The following is a 25200-nucleotide window of genomic DNA, read 5'->3' on the forward strand; positions in this document are numbered from 1 at the left end:
AAGTTGATTTTCACTATTTTATAAAAAGCACAGTGATGCAGCTCTTTCCACATAAGACACTCTCTTATCTGTAAATATATTTCAATTGTGGTTGGAGCCAAAAATAGGCAAGTGAAAGGTTTGCAGTGTGTAAAGCTCTATAATGAAAGATTATCATTGTCATCAAGATTCCTGGCTTTAGTTGCTGTGGTTGGTAGTGGTGATATGGTAATAATGGTAATAATGGTAATGGTAGTAAGCATAAATCAGTACATACAAAACATAATCAAGTAATTCTACACATTGTACTAAGACTACAATTTTTTCCATTGGCCATAGGTTGCAATTTTTTAAGATCTCAGTGTTCCTTTGAAAATGTATACATACGTATAAAATAATTAGATTGTTCCCAATGAGTAGGGTGAAAATACATACCAACTGCTGAAATAGGCATATGGTATGTAATTCTTTAAATATTAAATATTGGTTTGTAATAAAACAACGAACATCTTAAACATTTCATTATTTCTTAAATAGTTTGACTTTTTCTAGACATGGTGGGTTTTTTTTTTCTTTCCATTTGTAAACCACTGTTTAAAAACAAGCTAATAAAAAGTCTTATTTGCCAGTAATTACTATCTGCAAACTTTTTCCCCAATCTGCTAAGTAATAATGACATAGTTAAATGTACAGATTTTCATTTCCTTAACCACATTCAGAGCACAATTTCAAAATACACCAGGGGTACATGGCAAGGTTTTGAGATGAAGGACTTCCCAAGAGGTTATGGTTTTTTATCTTTATTTTGTAAGAGTAAAGCATTAGTGTTTAGGATTCAAGAAAGTAGCCATTTGGGGATATTATTCTACAAGTTCTCCATCAAAATATTCTTGTGGAGTGACAATAAAGAAAATATAGTCACTCTGGGTGTATTTTTAAGTTACAGTAAAGAGGGTGATGAATATTATAAACTTCTTAAGGATAATAACTGGATCAGAATCTATGTTTCATTTTCTCTAATTTTCAGAAAATTATTTCAATACCCTGGTGGAAAAAGGATAGAACTGGTGATACAAAACAAAAACAAACCAAACCAACCAAATCTTGTCCTTTCAGAGTTTAGGCAAATGACACATACACAAATCTTCTGGTCCCTTCTTCCTCTCTCAAATATACATTTATTAAGCATTTATTACCAACTAGGATGTTTTAAGCTACAATCCTCACACAGATAGTGCAATTATAATGCAATTTGGTAAACTATAAAAAGCATATAACTAGAGCAATGGTAAAACTGAAGGTGTCTGGGAAAACTACACAAGTGCTAACCCTTGATTTGGAATTTGAGGGATGAAAATACACAAATGTGTTCTAAATAGAAAAGTAATGTAAAAACAGAACAAGGACATAGCATTACATGGAGGGTAATAGTCCTGTGTACCCTCAAACAAATGTGATGGAAATACTGTATGCTGATTCTCCACATTCCAGGTCCTCAAACCCATCCTTAAACTCCTGTCTTAAACAGGGGTGAAGAAATTTGAGTATATATTTCTAAACCATTAATAAAGATAATTTGGGGCTGGAATGATAGCACAGCGGGTAGGGCGTTTGCCTTGCACGCGGCCGACCCGGTTCAATTCCCAGCATCCCATATGGTACCCTGAGCACGGCCAGGAGTAATTCCTGAGTGCAGAGCAGGAGTAACCCCTGTGCATTGCCAGGTGTGACCCAAAAAGCAAAAAAAAAAAAAAAAAAAAAAAAAAAGAAGATAATTTGTGCTTCTCCATATTCCCAGATATATAGTCTCCAACACATTTGCCATTCAGAAGGTTTTTTTCAGGTGTTAAAATAAAACTTGTCTATTTGTAGAAGTCAACTGATGCTATGCTGTGTGTACATGTCTAGAAAGGGAGAAAATAACACAAATTTATGAAGAAAATGAAAACTGACTCCAGTGTTTTGAAGCAAGAGATAAGGGAATGGAATATGGCAAGGTACTTTTGTAAGATCCCAGGTGCTCCAAGGAGTTAAAAATCGTACTTTGGATAAAAAGGTCCATACCAAAGTATAGAGTTCTTAAAGTCACAGAAGAATCCCTGGGGACGTAAAAAATCATGTAGTTTAATATGAATTTTCATAGATGGGAGAAATTTGAGATTACCTGTTTCTGAATCACTAAGTCCTGAATAAGGCAATCTCTGGTGAGCCTGCTTCACTGTTCCACCTAAACAACGAGTTGTTTAAGTCTGTAGCAAAGTATTTTGTTAAATCTGGTTTCCTACACCAGCTATATTTTTCATCTAATGCAGTGAAAGGGGCAGGGGCTAAGTTTTCCTTCCTTCCTTCCTTCCTTCCTTCCTTCCTTCCTTCCTTCCTTCCTTCCTTCCTTCCTTCCTCCCTCCTTTTTTTTTTTCTTAAAGCAAATCATTTATTATCCAATTAGTTAAATAACCAAGAGGCAGTTGCATGGGATGTGCCAAGAGACAGTTGCATGGGATGTATGAATAACCTCGAGAAATCTTTCATTGGAAAAAAATTTAAATGCCACTAGCAGTATTATGGAAGGCAGGAGAGTCTGGCAAACTACTGAGAGTATCTTGCCCACACGGCAAAGCCTGGCAAGCTACCCGTGATGTAATCGATAAGCCAAAAACAGTAACAACAAGTCTCACAATGGAGACATTACTGATGCCTGCTCGAGCAAATCGATGAACAACAGGACAGTGCTACAGTGCAGCAGTATTATGAAATAGCATAATTTCTTTTTCTCACAATCTCTGGTGGGAAATCATGTGGCTAAAACACCCAATTAGACAATGAAATAGTCTAACACAAGGAATTGTGTGCAGTAGGATAATTTCCAGATATAAACAGGAGTTCCCGCATGCACATAAAATGTGTAAGTGTGTATAAACACATCCATACTAATATGCAAACAATAAAAATTTTAAAAGGTTTTTAGGCCATTTTCTTATTAATTTCATTAAGAGGTTTTGTCTGCCTCATTAAAAAAATTGATTTTCAAAACCAAGGTGATATCTACCTTCTTAGATTTATTTCTTTCCTTGGTCACCAATATTCTTCGAGAAAAGTCATTGTTTACATTAGGGTAACTCTATGGCTGGCTTTAGTGTTAATGAGATTATTGTACAGTCTTTGTAAGTGTGGGAAAAGGCAGGATACTTTATTGATACAAGTGTACCGATAAACTCTTTTAAAAATGTCATCAAACCTGTTTGGTCTATACCTCCAATTCTGATTACATATGACTTTAAGCAAGAAAGCTTTTTTTCATGCTTTATCATATTGTAAAAAAGAGCTATCTAAGAAATTACCTGAATAGAAGGAACTATTTTACCATTTTACTTTTGTCATTTTCTTTTTCTTTTTGATTTGTAATGGATTCAAAATCAAATACACATTCCAACAGATAAAGATCCTTGTCAATATTATACACGGGTCTATGTAAATAAAAAGCTGAAAAACCGAGGGGGGGAGGACAAAAAAAAGAAAGAAAAAATAAGCTGAAAAATCTAGGAATAGAAATATTTAAGAAATTTGTAAAAAAAAAATTTGTGGAGTTCATGCCCAATTCAATCAGCCTAACCGATAGCTGAATAACTAGCACAACTCCTACATAAAAAAAGAGAAATATTTAAGAAATTTAACTTAAAAAATAACTGATTGGGGCTGGTGAGATAGTAAAATCTGTAGGGCACTTGTACCATCCTGGGTTCAAACCCTGGTACCACATATGATCCTCCAGAGTTCTTCCAGGAATAATCCCTGAACAGAGCCAGAAGTAAGGTCTGAGCACTGCCAAGTATGGCCAAAATACAACAAAAAAGATTTATTAAAAAATCTTTGCAAACTAAGAACAGAAGACAAGTGCCTTGTATTTATTGGTTGTTTTAAAGCATTTGACATATATTCAAATACTATTCACCATGCTCAAATTCAAAAGTATAAATACTATTCATTATATGGGAAGTGATACACTAAAAAAACAGGAAATAAACAAAAGCATAGGGTCATTATTGTACTGGGAATGTACTTCAGTGGCAGAGCATGTACCTTTCATGTGTGACACTCAGTTTGATTCCTAGCACAACAACAAAAATAATTATTCTGACCCTTATCATTTCTTTGATTAGTATGCTTTAATTGCAAAAAGGTCAGTGTGAATGCTTCAATTCCCTAAAATAAGCAAATTTTTCTATATATTGAGAGAATTAATAAAAAATAATAATTGAAAGAATTTTTACAAGACACCTAAATCTTCCAATTTGACAATATTTCCTTGAGCTCAAGAAACAGCATGGTAATATCTACTTGTAAAGCATATAATGTCTTTCTTGTTTCTGATGTAAATATACAGCATTCTTTAACATGAAGTAGCTAGGAGGTTCTAAGGACTAGCTCTAGAAACTAGCTCTTCTGTTCACCATAAGGGAGGGAGGGATGGTACTTAGGAGGACCAAGACCACAAAGAGCAGTCTCAGTGGCAATATCTGAACAAATGTTCTGACGCAGATACTGGGTGGAGGAAAGCATGGCACGAATCTTGGACTATGATGTCTGAGTAGCAGTTAGGACTTATCAAGGAGGTCAGTCTTGCGGCAGTAATGGATTTTTTAAAATGATTTTTTTCCTTCTTTTTAGCTAATGATTGATTTTATCTGTTGATACACAGAAGCCTCGAATAACTGAAAAAAATTGCTTTATTGTTTACTCAGGTAACTAAAAGATTTTTGGTTTTTTCCCATAAATACTTTTCTATACTACGGAAACCAATGTGGAAAAGGAGTGAACTCTCTTGTGTGGTAGAATTTCTGTTCTCTGAAAAGGCACTTGAATGACAGTTAAAAATACTCAATAGTCTAAGAAGAAATTTTGTCTCCTTATTTTGTTTAATGAGCAGAGTAAGTGGACTGTCAGGATTACTAGTTAATTTAGTATCCTTCCATTATGTATTATTTTATCTGCAATGTTAAACAGTGCTTAAAAATAAACATTTTACTCAATAAATAACATTTGCTGAGTTAATAAGCCACAAATGTTCTAAAACAATATTTGGACCTACTAGGGACAGCATTATCAATTTTGCATGACCAACTAGAATATACTGATATAATGAAATAGAAAAGAAAAATAAATTACATTACGAAGGGAGGGCATTATTTTATGGAAACTATTTCTGTTAACTACATATGAATGCTGGGTCATATTCTGCGAGTGGGTGACAAATCATTTCAGTGGGCGATGACTATCCTATTTTTTTAGGATAAGACAGACTATTACATAGTCAGTGTATTATATACTTTTTTAGGAAACTTATCTGCTATCAAAAATGTATTTCTTTAGTGGATTGTAGTCAAGTTAATGTCTCAGTGTGGCAGAGTTAAACAAAATGTTTGAGAAACAAGCTTTTGGATTAGACCTGAACTGCTCACCAATGTGAGGGATGGTCTAAGGATCTGTGCTCATAGAGGAGATTTCTGATTTGTGATACTGGTGATCATATATGCAAAGGGCCGCAGGTATGCAGGGCAGCCACCATACCTTTGAGCTGCACCTCTAGTCCTACAGGAAGCATAATGATTGGCCTATGTAAAAGGAAGGCACCCCTGTGGAATTGGGTAGCACAGAAGCCCTGCTCTAGGGTATCTGTGATTAAATACTTTCTTTCCACTTATACCAATACCTATGGATCTTGGCAAGAAATTACTCAGTTCTCTGGACTAGCTCCAATCCCAGGGGCATTCCGATTGCTCCTTCAGATTGCTGTGGTCTAGTTCTATTTTAAATCTATAAAACTGTAGGTGATAAATTCAAATTTGCAAGAACCATGGTTTTTAGAAATTAATTTTACTCTACTCTTTGCTTGGCCAATGTAAATGTTGTTTGATATAAGCTCCTAGAAGATAAGACTGTAACTGATCTCCTATTGCATGCATGCGAAAATAAAATCTATTTTATGGGATGCTAGGAATATTTTTAAACCTTATTCTTAAATGAGTCCAAATTTTGAAGTGTTAACAGCCTAGAAGTAGGTACTTTTAGAAGCTGCTTTATTGATTTCAGAGAACTTGTTTTTTTCTCAGTAATTTTCTTGGGTATCTTCTAGATAGGGGACTGAAAAGTTCCTAGAGGCCTTTATAGGTGAGCTTGATGCAGCACTGTCCTTCCATTGTTCATCGATTTGCTCAAGCAGGCCCAGTAACGTCTCCATCGTGAGACCTGTTGTTACTGTGTTTGGTATATTGAATATGTCATGGGTAGCTTGCCAGGTTTTGCCGTGCAAGCGGGATACTCTCAGTAGCTTGCTGGGCTCTCCAAGAGGGGCGGAGGAATCGAACCTGGCTTGGCCAGGTCGGCCACGCGCAAGGCAAATGCCCTACCCCTGAGCTTGATGTACTGCTATGAAATAAAATTCTCCCAGTTTTTGCACTGGGACAATTTATTTCATGAAAAGTTCAAAAGAGATCATTCCGACAACATTACCAAACTGTTCTGAGTTCTGATACAATCTTTACTCACAGAGATTCACTGTCAAACATTTAGACTTTTTTTTTTTTGTATAGTGAATATTGAAAATGGGAAATGTAAACAAAAGTTGTGCAACCTGGATACTTAGGAACTACCTTAATATCTTAAAGCAAAAAATGGCTCATTTAGCAAAATCACAGTTAAAGAACAAAGTTTTTAATCAAACCACCACCAAGTATTGATGATAGCTTTGAATTTGGTTAGAAAACAAGAGCAGAAGTTATCTTTTTACCTAGAAGTTTTGTGCATCAGATGGAGGACAAAATCTAAGTTTTAACAATATGGGAGGAAATGATTTAAAAAAAACACTAGTATTAACTCAGTTATCACCTTTCTTCATTCTGCATAAATACATATAAGACTAGAAATTTATTTATAAATTTGTCATATCTTGAAAGAGCTAGTTCATAGAGATATATATTTCACCCTGGAACATTTTCATTTTGTAATCTTTATACACCTGTAATTTCAATTTAGAGAATTGCAAATTCCACTCATCTTAACTTTTTTTAAGGCACATCTGAAAATACATACATCTCACTATGTGTTTTTTTTTTTTTACCCAAAATGTTTTTTGTGGTCTATTTCACTTTCTTATACCTACCATATCAATGGCTATACTGAGCTTCAGCCAAATGCATTTTTGTGCTGAAATAAAACTCTTTCTAGTTAAAAAAAATACATAAATATTCATGAACATATTTTTTATTGGTAAGTTTATTTATATTCTTGTTAGTCAATGTGCATCATTAAGAATTAAGGTAAAGAGATGTTTGGAGTATTTTTCCTCCTGGCACAAACTCAACTTTCACCCCCCCTTAGAGGACTCTAGGTTCATTATGTCTAGGAGAACTGATTTATCACATTTTTATTAGGAAAAAGAGACTAGAAAAACATTTTAAAGTGAAAAAGTTGCACAACTATCTTACTGGAGGAAGATAAGGTTCAATGATTCCACTAGGAGAGTAGAATCAATCTTCTTGTGTCTCTGAAGATTGTGGAAAACCTACTGGGTAATAGAAGGGATGTGGCTAGTGACAGGAGGCGACCCCTGTAGAGTCACAGGTTCCTGTCCTGTGTGTTACGTTCTATGGCCAACAGGTAGACAGCCATGTCCAAGGATGCTAAGGCCTGAGGAAGCATACCAGACCACAACACCTGATTATGGTTCCCTCCCTAAATCACCAGAGGATGCATGCAGTAAACACTTAAATGTTGAAACTTATCTCTCTCTGTAAGTTGAAAATAGCTCTTTATGTGAATTGCTGATAAGACCACACCCGCATTTAGTAGTTTGAGTGTATGAACTGAGAATCAGGAACTTTGGGGTTTGATTGACAGAGTCACCAGAGCTTGGCTTTTCACAACTTGAGGAATATCACTAAATATCCTACTAGTCAATGTCCAAATCTGTTCCTGGGAATATTAAACTTCACTTGTAATTTTATATCCAAAAAGCTAACAGAAACCCGTGAACTCTACAATGCAAAGTGTTCAGACAGCTTTAGTGGAAAGGCAATTTCAAAATACCAAATAGAATTAAGGTCCTGTAGTCTTCAGTTTAAAAAATGTATTCTAAACATTTCATACTTTGAATCTGATTTTATTTTTTACAGTCTTTGCTTCCAATTCCCAACTTGAGTTGTAATAAAATTTAAATTTCTTATAGTATTCAGACAGACCTAAAAATCAATATTTGGCTTGCTTGTGACAGAGAAGCTCTCTTTAAAAGAAGTTTTTGAAGCTCTACTATCAATTGCAGTAAGCATTTTCAGAGTCAGGGACTTTGTGATTGATGTGCTAATGTGGCAATTTCTACTTGTTGATAAGAAGAGTGGGAAAAAAGGCACTGGTTTGAGCAGGTCACTTGAGTTCTGTCCAGACTCCCCGAGTGGAGTGGGCCCATGTTCCCTGTGGGTACCCACACCGTGCTCTCATGTTTGGAAAGGAGAGTCTAGCATCTGCACAGCTGCCTCTTACAAAGCCCAACTGATCCTTCCCACACTAGGAAACTCATTGTTTTTTTCTTTTCTTTCTTTTCTTAAAATCTGTGTTAAGTGACACCAACTCATTGAAACAAAGCTTGCTGAATGTGACTGACCCTTTTCATCTGCATTGATATAAACATTCTAATTGTATATTTTGGTCTAAAAGTTCAAAGAAAGAAGGTGGCAATGGTAACAGCTTTTCATCTGAAAGTTCATCAAATGTTAATAAAATAGTTCCTAAGATGTATCAATATGACTTAATTCATTGTTAGTGATTTTTGCCCATTTCCTGGTATTTTTGATGTGGCTGGGAAGAAAATGTTATTTTAGAATCAGATAAACCTGAGTTCAAATCCTAAAGCATTTATGTATGATCGTGGGCAGAAAATTAAATTCTCCGAGTCACAGTTTACTTACTAGACTGGCTTGTGGACTATAATACTTACACTTGGGAAATTGCATAAAACAGAAATAATACAGGCAAATCAAACCTATTGGTGTCACCTAACAGGTTACTCAATGGTAGCTGCAAGCAGCGTTTTAGGAATAAAATGTTTGAGAAATGTATTATGGACATGCTAGGAATACGGAGCAAAATTTACAGGGCTAGTGTGACTGTCTCATGCCTTTTCACTGAATGCCATTTTGGCAGTTAATCTGGTAGATGAATAAATGTCAGTATAAATAAATGTTTAGTCTAAGCAATTACAGTGATAGTTCACTCAACTGTGTATCAAATACACATAGTTCACTGTGTATCAAAAGAAACTTGGGACCAGGGATGTGGCTCAGTGGTAGAGCACATACCTCCTCATGGGAGCCCTTGGGTTTTGACACTGCAAACCAAACAGAAAGAAACACCTATAAAAAATACTTTTTAAACCCCAAATAAAACAAAAACATAAAGATAAAACAACCAACCAAACAAAAACTCACGGCATCTTAGAGACCTCTTCAATTTGCAGCTCATCAAAAGAGTAACACTCATTAGGAAATTTACCCATTTTCATAACCAGCTACACGTAGATTTATATACATTAACTGGAATTTAATTTTATTAGATTTAATATTTAAATTCTTACTGACCTAGATTTTAATCAAGCATATGTTAGCTTATACACAATCGGTCACATTCATATCATTACTAGACATTTATTCTTATCCCCTTTTTAACTATTTATGTGTGAGAATTAATAAATTTTCAACCTATTTGTTTTGACACTTTCAGTACTAGAAATCCATATTTGAGGTTTTACAGAGATGTATGGAATAAGAAAATACATGTCCAGAATTATATAAAATAGGTCTAAAGTTGACAATCAGAAAGAAACAAGAATATAAATAAATGTTGGCCTTTTCCATTACGAATTGAAATACATCATTAATAAAATACATACACCTTGTAATAAGAACTTAGACCTAAAACAAAGTATGTTGAGGTAAAGGGTACCAAAATTTAAAGATGTGAAAGGAGACTAAAAAATGTCTTATGTAAATGTTTGAAGTGTATGCTTACTAAATATGGCGTATTTAAATAAAGTTACTGATTTTATGTAACTTTAATCTGCTAAATGCATAAGATCAATTTTCATTTGTGTGGCATTATCTAAAATTATCTTAAAAGGAATGAGTCACTGAAAGTTGGAAGCCCCTTTGGAATAAGGATCCTGTTAAACAGGACAAGGAACAGTTTCATAAGACTATTTGGACTGAGAATATCAAGAAGGCACTGATCATTTCAATTATATTCTTAACCCTATATTCTTTTAAGACAAGAGGTAATGAACAACAGTTCTCTATGAAAGTACATCCAAACATAACACATAATACAAGTGGTGGAGGATGGAAGGCTTAAGTAGTGGCACCAGGAGAAAATACTTGAGCTTGCTATCAGTAACAAATGCATGACGGTTATGCTGCTTTTCCAGCATGGTGGCATAATACATTCTACACACACTGACACAATAGCTTATTGTTGAAAGCCTCAGCAGTTTTCTCATTTCCAGTAGCAAACTGGGTTTTATAGCCACTGGTTTCCTATCTAAATAATAATGTCTTTACAATTATCTTTTATTTCTTCCCTGTCATTTCCTGCAAATCTCTCAAATCCTTAGGGCTGGGTTTTAAGTATTCTTACTAATATTTTTATGGTCAACTTTTCTGATATCTCAATGAATGACTTCTTTAGTGCTTCTTTATAGTTTTTAAGAATAACAATGTCTTGAGGACTCTATTGCACAACAGATAGTTCTTTCTAATGTGTCTACTTTTAAATAAATTTGTCTCATTAATAGTGGATGAAGAGATACAATAAATTGGGTTCAAACATTTATGTCAATGGTAAAAATATTGGCTTAATTCTAAAAGAGGATTATAAAAAGTTTCGAGATCAAAAATTCTAGAAATCAGGTTTTCAAGCCTTTTTATTAGAAAACTTATATTATTACCTTTTAAAAAAAGGGAGTAGCCAATATCCATTAAAATTTTTCTCAAACAAATAATAAGAGATAGCAAACTAGGATAAGAAAACACATTAGAAGACAGCCTTCTACTTCATACAACTTCTAGTAACTGTTTCCTATCCATTCCCCTATTTCTGGTCAGCAGCAAGAACAACAACAACAACAACAAAAAATCCATGTATTTTGCTTTTAGGGTTTTTCCAAGGTGAGCTTCATTTACCTGAATATAAACAAAAGGCAGGGGAAACGGCTTTTGTATTGACATATACTGAGTACATGTCTCACAAACCAGGAACCCCTGCCTTCTATGGCTTTTTACGGAGTTTAGAGTCCAATGGTTATATAACCAAATGAAAGTCGAACAATATTCAAAATGACACAGATGGACAACAAGTAACGGAAACACATGGAATCCCCATGGCTGTTTTTTTTTCTTTTCTCCCCTAGCACTCTGTAAATAAAAGTATAAATACATAAGAAATGATGAGAATTTCACATGGGAGGAAGGATCATTTCTTATCATAATAAATATTTTGGTACAAATTTTAAAAAAGTAGAAAAGTTTAGTACCTTTGGGTACTTTTTTCTAATAAAACCATACCTGCTTCAGAACTTGTTTGATTATAGCTGCTAACAATGCTGTTTGGTATCACTGGAGTGGAGGACGTTGAAATTCTTGACTGAGGTGGATTGGGATGTAATGAATTTCCTAAAGCCATGCCCGACTGACTGAGCATCCCACAGTTCCCGCTAGCCTGAATCTGATTTATTAGACCTGCAAGATGGTGGTTTGGGACTGAACTGTTACTGTGAACAAAGTTAGTGTTTGCATTGTGGCAGTGCACAGCTTCCCCTCTTAAAGGTATGTTCTGTGTCAGTGAATTCTGAAGAACACTGGAGTTCATACTGGGATCTGTAAAATGCAGCTGGTTAGCAGAGCAAGGCAAAGCAGTATTTGAGCCCCCACAACCCGGGGTACTATTGCTACTCAAGTGAGAGCTTTGACAACTCATAGACTGTAGTAACTGAGACATTGAACTGATGGGAAATGAGCCCTGACCCTGCTTCCTTAGCAAGTCAGGTCCAGGTTTGGGAATTGCAGAACTATCCACTTGTGACTGTCTGAGCAAACTCAACACTGTGGTAGGTGGCTGTTTTCTTTTCCGCAATGAGTCTTTTTGCTGAGACATCAGCTTATCTCTGAGGGCTGCGCGACCACTTTGCCCTTCACCTGTTGGGAGAAGCATGTTGGCAGTAGGAGGGAACATGGTATTTAAAGTGCTATGTCCTTCAGTGTTGCCACTGCCAGCAACAGCTCCAGAGTTGCTACTGTTGCTACTGTTATTACCAGCAAGTTTGTTTTGATTTGCTAGCTGTGCTTTGGCTGCTGCTGAGAGTAAACTACTTGCTGGAAAGGAGGCAGCATTGTGCTGGTTCAAGATCTGATTTAAAGGCATTCCCAGCAAACCAGGCTGACTCTTTACAGAACCACTTCCTGCAGTTGCAGTAGAAAAAGCTGCACTGCTTGGGGTACTTAGTACATTACTCATTCCAGCAATTAATGGGTTAGGGTTATCCTTGTACTGATGATGTCCATCAGACTTGGTTGATGGGCTTGATGGCATTGATGGCCTTGGGGACCCTATTGTTGACCTTGGTGACCTGGGCGGAACCTTAATACCACTACAAGTGGCCTGGGGTCCGAGAGGTGGCATCATGAAATTTCCGTGATCTGATGAGGTGGAAGATGAGCGTGATCTTTGGGGCGATGCCTCAATCCTTCCAATTCCAGTCCCCATCATGTGCACTGGGGAAGTCACTGGAGAGGGGGACAGGGAGGTTGAAGCTGAATGCTGAACTCTTTGTACATGACTCCCGTGATTCATGTGACCAGGTTTTACAGTTGGCAAAGGGAGATTACTTGGCAAAGGAACAACAGCAGGAGGCATGCTTACATTCATCACAGGTACCTGAGAGTGGACATTTGAATGGAAACTAGTTGGATTAATGATAACGGGGTTCTGATTCACTGGTTTACTAGGAATAGGATCAAGAATGCCAAGTGGATCTTTCTCAGATGTTAATGGCTTTTTCTGAAGAGCACAAGAAGGTGGAGGAGGGGGAGGTGGACCTTGGGGTGGTTTGTGGTGGAACATTGCTCGTGGTATTTCCATATTGGTTGAAAAATTACACATTGGTTTTTTCATTACTGGACTCTTTGTAGTCAAGGTTGGGGAAAGAGGTATATTAGTCCTTCCAGCCATTGCACAGGATGACTGTATAGGAGAACCATGTAGCATTACTGAAGGTGGAGAGAGAGGAGTCCTATTCAGGTGAATAGGACTGGAGTTGGGCGCTCCGTGAAAACCAGGATTATTTCTTGTGAAAACATCAGGACTTCCAAGTGGGTCAGTCCTTGGAGAGATTGAGCCATCTCCATAGATCTGAGAACCTGACGATGCTGGGCTGGGCAGGCCTCCGTGGTTGCCACGAAATGGAGATTTCTGTCCATGTTCACTGCTGCCCAATCTCTGCCGGGGGTAGACAGGATGGAGTTCTTGTTGCTGGCTTCCAGGCAGTTCTTGTACATACAGCCTTCCCATGGCATTGGATGACCCCATCATTAACTTGAAAGGATTCTTACATTCAGGCATTACAGAATTTGTAATTCCTTCATGAGACTTATTTCTTATGGATCTTGGAGTTGCTGCCCGTGAAGGTACGACTGGAGTTGCATCTGGGGTGAAAGAGGAACAAGACAAACAAATAAAATTCCTGTTAGTCTCAATTCTTTTGTGTTGTGGGTTAGGGTTGGGGGAAGGAAGAAAGAAAAAACGAAAATGAAGGTTCTTGGAAATGATACTCTCCTGCAGAAACTGTGACTTGAATTAATAAAAGTAAAAGAAAAAGAGCTCTGGGCCAGTGTAGCACTTCAAAGGGCTAGAGCACAGGCTGTGTAAGCAGGCGGCCCAGGTTCAAGCCCCAGAATCACATGTTCCCCAGAGCACCACCAAGAGTGGGAGTCTCAGAACCACGAGGTGTAGCCAAAAGTTAAAAAATAAAGTTCTATTTTAAAATTTGATTAAAAAATGTACAGTGCTTTCCCTTAGCTGACTAAAGGTTCTCAGCAAGTGTTCGTCATGCTTATTTGCCTCTTATCTGTTAAGAAAACATGGACAGCTCAACCGGCACAGTATGTGGTGGCATTAGTCATCTAATAATATTTAAAATACAGAAAAATCAAGATTGCCAGCCCAGACAAAGATGATGATGATGATGTTACTATCTTGTATTTGATTTTTGGAAAAATCGCAGTAACTGTAGAAAATTATAATCTGAGTGGCATATTTTTCATGAATAATTTATAGACAGTGTGACTTTCACTGGAAAAGTAATACCTTATAAACACTTCTGGTACCTTACTGAAACCTCCATGGGATAGCTAGAAATTCTTTCTTATCCCAATATTTTTGCTGTCAGAGTGAGAGCCCTAATTTTTGTGAATGAAATGAATGGGATTCTGAATATTTTATAATGTAAGTGATAACAGAAGTAAATGCAGTCTAATCATGCAATCATGATTAACTTCACATTAAGTCTGTGACATTACTACACTACAATTATTTTTCCCTTGATCAAGGCATTATTGTTAAAATAGCCTTAGTCAACTAACTTAGGCAAAACAGTCCTTCTAGTTTAGAATTCTTATGCAAAATTTAACCTAAGCACTAAAATCTTCAGTGGTGGTTCCAATAGAATATTCTCTTTTTACTGAATGCATTAAATTCCGTTCAGGCTTTTGGAATACCTTCAGTTCTTTTGGAGATCAGACAGAATACAGGTACCAAAAGCAAGGTGGCTCATCATAAAGAATTTTTACACTGTCACATCAGAATTCTAAATTAAATTTTTTAGCCCCTAAGGATATTTAACTATTTTATAAAGTTGTGCCTTCTAAGGTAGGGACGGCAAATAAAATTAGCTGCATATGCCATTCCCCACCAACTGGTGCTGGCTATTTAGAAAGCTGTGTGAAAAGTATGTGCGTGAAAAAGCAATAATGAATTTATTGAAGGGCCAGAAGAGAAGAGTCATACCATTCATACTCTTCCTTGCCATTCCTGTTCTGAGATTTATAATTAACATGTATACTTAGATTCATTTGCTGTAGGAAGTATATTTACCAAAGTAGACTATAGTATATTTGAGGTAAAAACACTCCTCCCACCTGCTAGGTAGTCTACAGTTCAAATCATACATATCTAAGACAGTGGTTCTCAAACTGGTATACTTGGAATTTAAGGTAAGGTAGATTGAAGAAGTGTGAGACTGTATTGAGCATATATTTTTTTCTTGAAAAATATGAAGTATTTCTAGTATAGTAGAATTTTTTTTTTGTTTTTGCTTTTTGGGTCACACCTGGGTATGCACAGGGGTTACTCCTGGCTCTGCACTCAGGGGACCATATGGGATGCTGGGAATCGAACCCGGGTCAGCTGTGTGCAAAGCAAACGCCCTACCCACTGTGCTATCTCTCCAGCCCCTATAGTAGAAATTCTTTAACAGATTTCTGGATATAGAATATAAAAAGTTGAGAACTGATGATATGAGTATAAAAGATAAACTCAATAGATGTTATTTCTTGTATGGTTTTTTGGGTCACTCACCTGGCAAAGCTCAGGGGTTATTCTGACACTGCACTCAGTAATTACTCCTGGAGGTGCTCAGGAGACCGTATGGGATGTTGGGAATTGAACCTGGGTCAGCTATGTGCAAGGAAAGTGCCTTATTCTCTCTACTCTTGCTCCAATTCCAGTAGGTGTTATTTTTTTTATTGGATTTTTAATTAAATAATTTATAAAAGCTATGTGGGGTACTATGCTTGATAGTGCTCAGGAATGTTCTCACCAGTGAGAACAAAGTTGTCTCTATTCACACCACTAGCATTATTATGGAATTGAGTATGTTTTCATCAGTAACTAAATCTTTGCTTTGTGTCTTTTTAAAAATATTTATACAGAAATAGTTGTGGTTTAGAAAGGATTACTCTCCTACTTGGAGGAAACAGCTACTGCTTAAGAAATAACACTGATACTAAAATATCCAAAGTAAAATCATGCCATTGTTATGTTACAGTTAGGAACCAAAGTATCACAAAACTCACTAAATGTAAGAACCAGTCACTCATGAAGTGCTTCATGTATATTCATTTAGACCTTTGAAAGGAATAAACAGAGAAACTATTTATGTTTGAGTCTTAATTTTAATCATTTCAGCTCTATGACACAATTTAAAATTAGAAAATTTAAATATGCATAAAGTTTATAAAACAGGGCCAGAGAGATGGTCCAATAGGCTGATGATCCAATAGGCTGAGCACATGCTTTGTATATGTGAGACCTCAGTTCCATCTCCTGCACAGTATGGTGCTCTGAGCACTGCCAAGAGCAACCCCTAAACACAGAACCAGGAGTAGCTCCAAAGTATTGTGTGGTGGAGCCTAAAAACCCAAAATAAAGTTCTTAAGAGTATAATCAATGTAACAATGTAACAAAAGAGATCATTTTGAAAGAGGGGAGAGTTATACTTCCTATACCTGTATTTTTTCCCCCAGTATTTACCTTTAATGTCTATAATGAAAACTCTGTATTTTGTAGGGTATGACAAAGAATCTAGAACATGATTCTTTTTAAACCATTTAAAAGGCAACAAATTTGACTCTGAAAGAGAGAAAAATGTTTGATATGTGATAGGACAATAGAACACTAAAAGCGGATAAGGGTACTTACAAACACATTTGCAAGGTAAAAATACCAGCTGCATCAAAGTGGTAGGAAATGGCAAGTTTTATATAATTTACTACTACTGTCTCATATTTTATATTTATTATTATATATTAAATTTATTATATATTTTAATTAGATATATTATTATTATTATATATTTTAATTTTAAAACTGTATCAGGGTGGGGTGGGGGAGGGGACAGAGAATACAGGGTTTAGGTGCTTTCCTGGAATGTGCTGACTTTGGTTCAATTCCTGTTCCCCAGCCCCACCATGAGTGATTCCTGAGCACTATCAAATATGACACATTAAAACAACAACAACAACAAGAACAAGTCCCCCCCCAAAAAATCAGAAAGCAAAAAATTGAGTAGCTTGGGATAAAGATAGTGCAGGGTTAAGGTGCATACCGTGTATGCAGCTTGGTTCCAGTCCCTACTACATGGTCCCCTAAACACCACTGGGGGCTGCCCCCAACACCAGTGGGAATTTTCTCCAAGAGTAACTGGAGGGCCCAGGCAGGAAAGCATCCTTGGCCCATTAGCTGAGAACTGCTGACTTTAGGCCTCCTGAGCTCTTCCTCTGCTTGAAAGATCTCCTCCCAATAAATAAGTAAGAAAATATATGCTTTAACTCATTGAAAGAAAAAAAACCCAGAAAAGATTTTTTTTCATTACAAAGCTTAATGAAGTGAATTTTTCTGATCATTCCCATTAACATTTAAAGGTTAGAGAGTTATCATAAAGGAGCTCTCTGCTACTGCCAAACTGCTTCACTCCTGCCTCTTCACATAAGTTCTAAGTGTAAATCTTTAATTGCCAGTATGATGTCAGAACTGCTCTTTGTGTCAATCATTGGGCTCCAATTCACTTTACACATGCTGAATTTTCAACTCAAGTTAGATTATTTTCCACATAAACTTTAATTTTGTTCTACTCATTTGGGACAAGAATTTTCTTATTTCTCTCCTGTAATTAAATCCCATAGTTTTCTGAAGGTTGGTTCAGATCTCAGTTCTGGGGTCTGGGAGAGACACTAAAGGCTACAGCACACACATACACACATGTACACATGTGCAAAGCCCAGGACCCATCCCCAGCACTGCTGGTCCCTTTCAGCATCAATGGGTACGTATGGCTCCTACCCCAAACCAATTAAACAAAAAAAAATCTTCTGCCAAAATGCCCTTCTGACCATTACAGGTTACACTAACTCTATTTTTAAGATCTTCAGAACTATATTACCTATCCTTTTTAAAGCTTTGGCACTTAGCAATATTTTATCTTGAATTTCTTACTGAAGCGTTAAGTCAATTGTAATGCTTTTGGAGGGAGCTCACACTCTAGCCCTCACAAAAAAGGAAGTTGCTTAGTCCCAAGTACAATTTCATAAATTATACATCAATAAGGGAAAATACCTTAATAATAGAGATACAGAATAGACATAACTTGAAGCAATCCAACTCAATGTCATCAATAGGAAATAAACTGACATTATCTGTCTTCCTATATGTTCCTACATAACAGCATGTATGTAGCATGGCTCTCAAAATGTGTTTATCCTGAATATTAATCTTGCGCAAATCCAAACTGAGGAATATTTGATAAAAAATGATCTTTATTCTTTGAAAGAGTCCTTATCATAAAAAATTTTAAAAAGACTAGAGAATGAATGCAGATTCAAGATATGTAATGACTAACTGCAGTGCACAGTCTTTGCATTCCTGGATTTATAAGAGACTAGGTTTTTAAACAGCAGTAGGAAACTGGAGAATTTGCAAGTGCACTGCAAGTTAGATAATATTATTATATTAATGTTAAATTTCTTGAATGTGATATGTGCAGAAGACTATCCTTGTGGTAAAATATGTGATATGTGCAGACTATGATATGTGCAGAAGACTATCCTTGTGGTAAAATATGTAATGGTGAACTGTCACAATATCTTTAACACTTGTATCAAAATGTTAATTGGAAACTCTAGGTAAGGTTTGTGGGTATTGAATGGACTGCTATTTAATTCTTTTTGCACGTTTGAAAGTTTAAAAAAGGGTGTGTGTGTGTGTGTGTGTGTGTGTGTGTGTGTGTGAATGATAGAAAAATCCTGGCAAAGGGATTTCTGTTAGTAGGCATCAATAAATAGCTATTTAAATGACAGAAAAAATAACAAAGCTAGTTCTTGACAATCTTGCTAGTTATATTTGTGGGCTTGATATCACACATTCCAATTTAGACCTAGGAAAAAGGCTACATTTCCTAAAAATGGACAGCGCTTTCTCTTTTATTAGCACAGTTCTACACCCTTGCATAGCAGTTGTAGTGCCTGCGCTAATTAGTATTTATTCTTCTTGTTACACTGGGTGATTTGAACAGGGAACTTTGAGAGACAGCTTCAGGGGAACTCTTTATGGCTAATCTGCTATTAGTAGTAAAATGATAAAACACCTATGACTTGAAAAGCACTGCGCATTTATAGAAAGTGAACTCAAAACATGCTTGGCAGCGCATTTCTAGTGATTCCTTCTCCAGGAGTGGAGGAGGGGAATAAGCTTCCTGCACCCTTCCTCCTGCTACATACTTGTTCCTCCTCCGGGACTGGTGAGCACCAGAGAAGGATGTGGGGCTTCCATGCTTTTATGAAGTGTGGCCACTGCAATGATTTTCCTTTTATGTATGCATAGCTTTGTGACATCTTCATCTGCTTTAACATCTTCTGCTGTTCTCTGTTTCACAGCAGCTCCAGGATCAAAGTTAAACACCTGGAAAAAGCACAGTCTGTTTAGATCAGGCCTGTATAAACATTAAATAAAAAGATCCCCTTGCTTTAAAAGAACCTGTGTAGACTAGGCCATAAATCTCAACAAACCCTGTCAAACTTTTGAATTTAAGAAAAACAATTATATATCTTAATAAACACTCTGCTGAACTTATGGCTTCTAGCGGCAATATAAGTCATGAAAATTTTCCTAATCCTAAGCTAGCCAAGGTATATATGAATATATGCGCATACACATACATATGCATAATATAATACTTCCAATTTTAAATATGTTATGACATTTTTAAAAAAAGAACATTTAATTAGGCCCCCTAAACACTGACATTTCTACATGCTAACTTTTACTTTATTTTATTTTATTATTATATCAATAATACCTCCTTAATGACTTACAAAAATCTTTTAACTCTTTTTTAAAAATATTTTTTACTATATAAACTTGTGAGCTGTTTCAAACATATTTTTGAATGAGGAGACATGAACACGAAGGAAGAAGTTTTTAATAAATTATAATTCTAAAATTAATGCTATAATAGAAACAATAACTTAATCCTCTTAATACTTTTTTATCTTGTAAAGGAGTAAAACAGTTACACATTTTAGCTATAAGAGTTTGGTTTTGTGACCAGAAATATTTATAGCAGATTTCTCAATACCAGTACTAAAAATACCATTGCGTAATTTAATAGAAAGATAACATTGCACTCTCAAGTAATGAGCATGGAAACAGCTCTAATAAAAAGGTACAAATGAGTTTTAATGAAATATTTAATATAAATATAGGTTTGTGACCTTTGAAAATTACTCATAGATTTGAATTATTTTCCACAATCTTTAAGCATTCCAAAACTCATGCAAAAGATATTTAATTAAAGACTTCTAAAATGCATTTGATTGAAGAAGTAATATAAAATATAAAAATGAAATGCCAAATGAGAAAAGCAAATATTCGAAACACCTGAAAAATAATAAACTGCTGATAGAGCTTTTGTGAATGGTTACCTTGGGAAGAATAAGAGGACATTCCAAGCCACACTTGCAAGTTCCATCAGTAAGCAGGTATGTTTTAACCTGCTCCAAGCAAGATAACAAAGACCCACTGGGACTGTAAAAATAGTTTAAAAAAAAAATCAGGAAAAAACCCATCAGTACATATTATATATATAAATATATTTTAAAAAACAAATAATTTATAGTTTTACTGTCCTTCACAGGATATTTTTCCACCAAGGAAAGGTGTTTTATTTGCCAATGTTATGTTACTTATTAAATCACAGGCTTTAACGAAAAATTAGTAGTTCAACCAAGACTTAGTAGATTAATTCACCAAGGGGGAATTAAAGATGAGGAAAGTTCTCTTCATAAGAAATAGAATTCATAAGGCCAGAAGGAAGAAAGGAACAAGAAAGCTATAAGAAATCAATCATTATTCTAAGCCAGTTCTACTTTAAAAGTTGTTCGAAGAAATAAAATTTAGAAACATGTTGTAGGGCAAACCAGAAAGCAATTAAGTCCATAAAAGCTGGAGCTAACAAATTCTTCCCTGAAATCTTGCAACCCAGAACCAAGGCATTTCTATATAACAAGAAGTTTCTCTTCTGAAGATGCATAAATGTGTCCAAATTCCATCTGAGAGCCAAACTATTCTGAGGAGAGAGGAGCTGAGCAGGTGTGAGAAAGGATGAGGATTGTTGAAGTAGGATTTTAGGTGAACACAGGTGCCTGCAGGTTTGGTTGGCATTTGGGCAGTGCTCTTTTACTATTGTTGCTAATCTTTGGGTGAAAAGGTGACTCTGTTATGTGAATACCAATCAAGTTTAAGCAATAGGTTAGTATGAATTCAGATTACAAGATAAATCTTTGATTTTTATTTATAACAAGGGCTAGTTTAAAATGGGCTATAGACATATTGGGGCTTTATGATTAATGTGTTGATTTTATAACTTAAATGCACATCATGCATTGAAAATTGTAATATAAACCCATTCAATTGATGTATTTTATGACTGTTAGCCAACACGTGTACTTGTCTTCCTTCAAATCTATCTAGAAACAATACTCTACATTTTGTAGGCAAACTATCACAGTACTGCTAGGTGACTGGGGAAGGGTTTATTCTGTTTTTACAAAATCACAGGTAGTTTGTATTTATAAGGGAAGCATCTTTAAAATGCGATTCATTACTTACAGACATAAGAGCCATATTTGTAGGAAATTTCAGTTAAAATTCTTTGCTTTGTCAACTTAATCATTTATTTAGGTTAACATTTTTTTCAAATGATGTGTAAAGACTAATAATTCCCATATAACAGATCTAAGTTCCATCCCAGCAGCAGGAGCAGTAAATATTCTCAGAGGTTTGGTCCTTTTGGTGAAAAAGAATCACCAAAAAGTTATATGACAAATTCAAACACTTGTACAAAGAAACAACCTAACATTAAATAAAGTGCACAGACTGAATCCTGGAAGAGTCTAATTGCAATATTAAATCTGAATATAAGAATTCCTGAATTCTTGAGGTACAGGAATTGAGGCACTTGCCTTGCATACAGCCAACCCTGGTTCAATCCTCAGCAGGCATATGTCCCCTGATCACCAGAGGAATGACTCCTGAGCACATACCAGCAGGTATGAAACCCCACCTCTCCTCCTCGACCCCCTCAAATCATATTAAAAAAAATTCTGAGTTCTCTTGAGTACTCTAGACTTTCTGAAAACTCTCCATCCTAATTCATTGGATTCCTCCCCTCAATTGTAGCTCTTTAATTAACTTTTGTGGGTAATATAAACAGTAGTTACAAGTTGCATGGCATTGCTCAAGCTTAGGAAATGGGAAGCAGGTGGAAAATGTCACATGCAGCCTCACTGCGATCCTGAGGCAGGAGCAGCTGGAGTCTAAAGGAAAAATTACAAGCCAAATGCACAATGAGAAGGGAAATATAGGGAGAGGGCTTGCCTCCTATACGGGATCAAGTAGTAATTGAACTACTTATATACAAACAAATAAAAACCCATGCCAGTTTAACTTATTTGAAGATGTCGAATCCTGTATCTAGAAAAGTTAGTGCCTAAATAATTCTTACTGTACATACTTTGATTTGGAGAATATATGCTAGCTCATACTAACAAATAGTGAAGTCTAGCTAGAAAATCATGAACAACAACAAAAAGATGAGCTGACCAGACTTAACTCAGTAAGTGAAAAGCTGATTTATTTTTTACAAAAATAAAAATTTAATTATTTGCTTTTTTTCACAACAGCTGTGCATCATCTACCTTACCCACTCCAAGCACTGCTAAGAAGCCACAGGATCTTGCTTCAGTGCCAGACTATGCCCACAAAACACAGTGACATACTATCTTTACTCCTCAAGAACTTTCAAAACATTGAAGAAACAGAAATATTTCCTAACAGCTTCTATGAAGCCAACATTATACTAATTCCCAAAGCATATAGAGATATTACTAAAAAAGAAAACTTTAGACCAATTTTACTGATGAACTTAAATGTAAAAGTCCACAACAAAAATATTTTAGTAAATTTCATCCAACCACATATTTAAAGGGTTATTCAAGTGGGATCAAGGGTTATGATCAAGTGGGACTTTTATTGGGGATTAAGGATGGCTCAACATGTGCCATATTAAAGAAAGTAAAGATAAAAATCATGATTATATCAATTGATTCAGAGAAAGGTTTTGACTAAATTCACCACTCATTCATGATAAAAAAAAAAAACCCGTAACAAAATAGGGATAGAATAAAACTTCCTCAAGATAGTAATGGCCATTTACAAGAAACTCACAAATAGAATTTTACTCAACAGACAGTGAGAGACTAAAAGCCTTCCCTTTCAGATAAGACACAAAGCATAGATCCCAACTGAAACCAAATCATGAACAGCTTTGTAAAGATCTTAGTAAAGATCACAGTGATGCAATAATAAAAATCTTAAAAACAAGAAAAAAATAAAAGGCTATCAATTTGGAAGTCACACTGTCAGTACATGCAGAAGACATGTTAATATACACAGAGAATCCTAAGAACTCCACCAAAAGCCTTTTAGAAACAATAAATTAGTAACAGCGAAATAGCTGGCTACAAATCAACACACAAAACTTGTTCCATTCCTATATGCAAATAAAAGCTAGAAGAGAAATAGATTAAAAAGACCACTCCATTCAAAAGTAAGTGTCCCAAAACACCAAGTACCTATAAATCAACTTTACAAAAAGATATAAAAGACCTTTCCTTAGAGAACTTTAAGTCACTTATGAAAGAAACAGAAGTGGACTTTAGAAAATGGAAAAATATTACATGCACATGTATTATAAAGAAGGGAAGTGAAAAGGCAGGAGTCTTGAACTCATCTATGGTATAGAAGCACAGTACCTGTATGTATCTCCACCACTAGACCTAACAATACTATAAGCATGGGGCCCAAAGTACAATAATTAAACTTAAAAGTGTGTCTATCGGGGAGATAGGTGTCAGGGTAGAAGGGAAGCTGGAGTCCTTGGAAGGAGGGATGCGCTCAGTGGTGGTAGGACTGGAATTGGGAACACTGTTAGACTGAAACACTAGCATCAACAAATGTTAATCATGGTATCTAAAAAAAAGTGAAAAATAAATAGTACTTTAAATTTTAAAAAAGAAACAAATTATTATTAGGCTTTTGAGTCATACCCAGTGGTGCTCAGGGCTCACTCCTAGCTCTGTGCTCAGGGATCACTTCTGTGATGCTGAGGAGGACCATATGAGGTACTAGGGATTAAACTGGGCCTGGTTACATGCAAGGAGAGTCCCGTAACCTCTGTGCTATACCTCTCTGGCCCCTCCGGGTGACCCCTCTGAGGTAATAATTTTAGTAACAAGATTATTTTAAAAAAATGGTTAACATATTACACTATACAAAGGAAACCACAAATATGCACACTAATTCTGATACTTTGTTATTTAATTTTTATAACAAGGCACTTATGGCCGTATACTAATCCCAAGGTGATACAACTGCTGAGAAAGTTATCTGTGCATCCTCATCCATCTTATGTTACAAGGGACAAGTGCCATATTCTCTGTTTTTTTTCTGTTTATTCAATTTCAATTAACATAAAGCATGTCTTACAGAAACAAAGAATTTATGTGTAAAAACTTAGTATTTTAGTTAGCAAATAAATTTACTTCAACAAACACTATATAAAATAGACAATGCAGGTAAGAATAATGGACTTTTCTAAGTTATTATGATGTGAAATAATCTGTATTTATATAGTAGAAAATACCTCACTCAGAGAAATCCCTTTTTAATTTTTTTCAGTTTTGGGTCATGCCCAGATGTGCTCAGGGCTTTCTTCTGGCTCTGCACTCAGGGAATTTCTTCGGGTGGAGACTGGGGAGCCGTATGGGATGCCTGAAATAACTTGGTTTGGAATGTGCAAGGTGATCACCCTATCTGCTCTACTATTGCTCCAGCCCCTAGAAGAAATCCCATTTTTGCACAGATGTCCCCACTAAAGTAGGGACACACATAATCACATCAAAAATAAAAGCATTAATGTAATTATGTAACATGATTTTTAAAAAATCCAAGTCTATTTCTAATAGCTTCAAATTACATACAAAGATTTCATAATTTACTGAAAACTACAAAGTAAGA

The 25200-nt window shown here is 35.7% G+C and overlaps 1 protein-coding gene across 2 annotated transcripts in view; it reads right to left on the bottom strand.

The window, feature by feature from the left end:
- The window catches only part of MBD5 (methyl-CpG binding domain protein 5), a 77114-nt gene that overhangs the window by 38237 nt on the left and 13677 nt on the right, over positions 1-25200 (bottom strand). For both annotated transcript variants that reach the window (XM_056117703.1, XM_056117701.1), the window contains exons 3-5: positions 20547-20649; positions 19344-19524; positions 11583-13718 (exon numbers count right to left, since the gene is read on the bottom strand). In XM_056117703.1, coding sequence (XP_055973678.1) covers positions 11583-13718; positions 19344-19524; positions 20547-20649 — 2420 coding nt within the window. The remainder of the gene's footprint in view (positions 1-11582; positions 13719-19343; positions 19525-20546; positions 20650-25200) is intronic.

The sequence above is a fragment of the Sorex fumeus genome, unplaced genomic scaffold (genome assembly GCF_029834395.1).
Source record: "Sorex fumeus unplaced genomic scaffold, SorFum_2.1 ptg000035l, whole genome shotgun sequence".
Taxonomy (NCBI): domain Eukaryota; kingdom Metazoa; phylum Chordata; class Mammalia; order Eulipotyphla; family Soricidae; genus Sorex; species Sorex fumeus.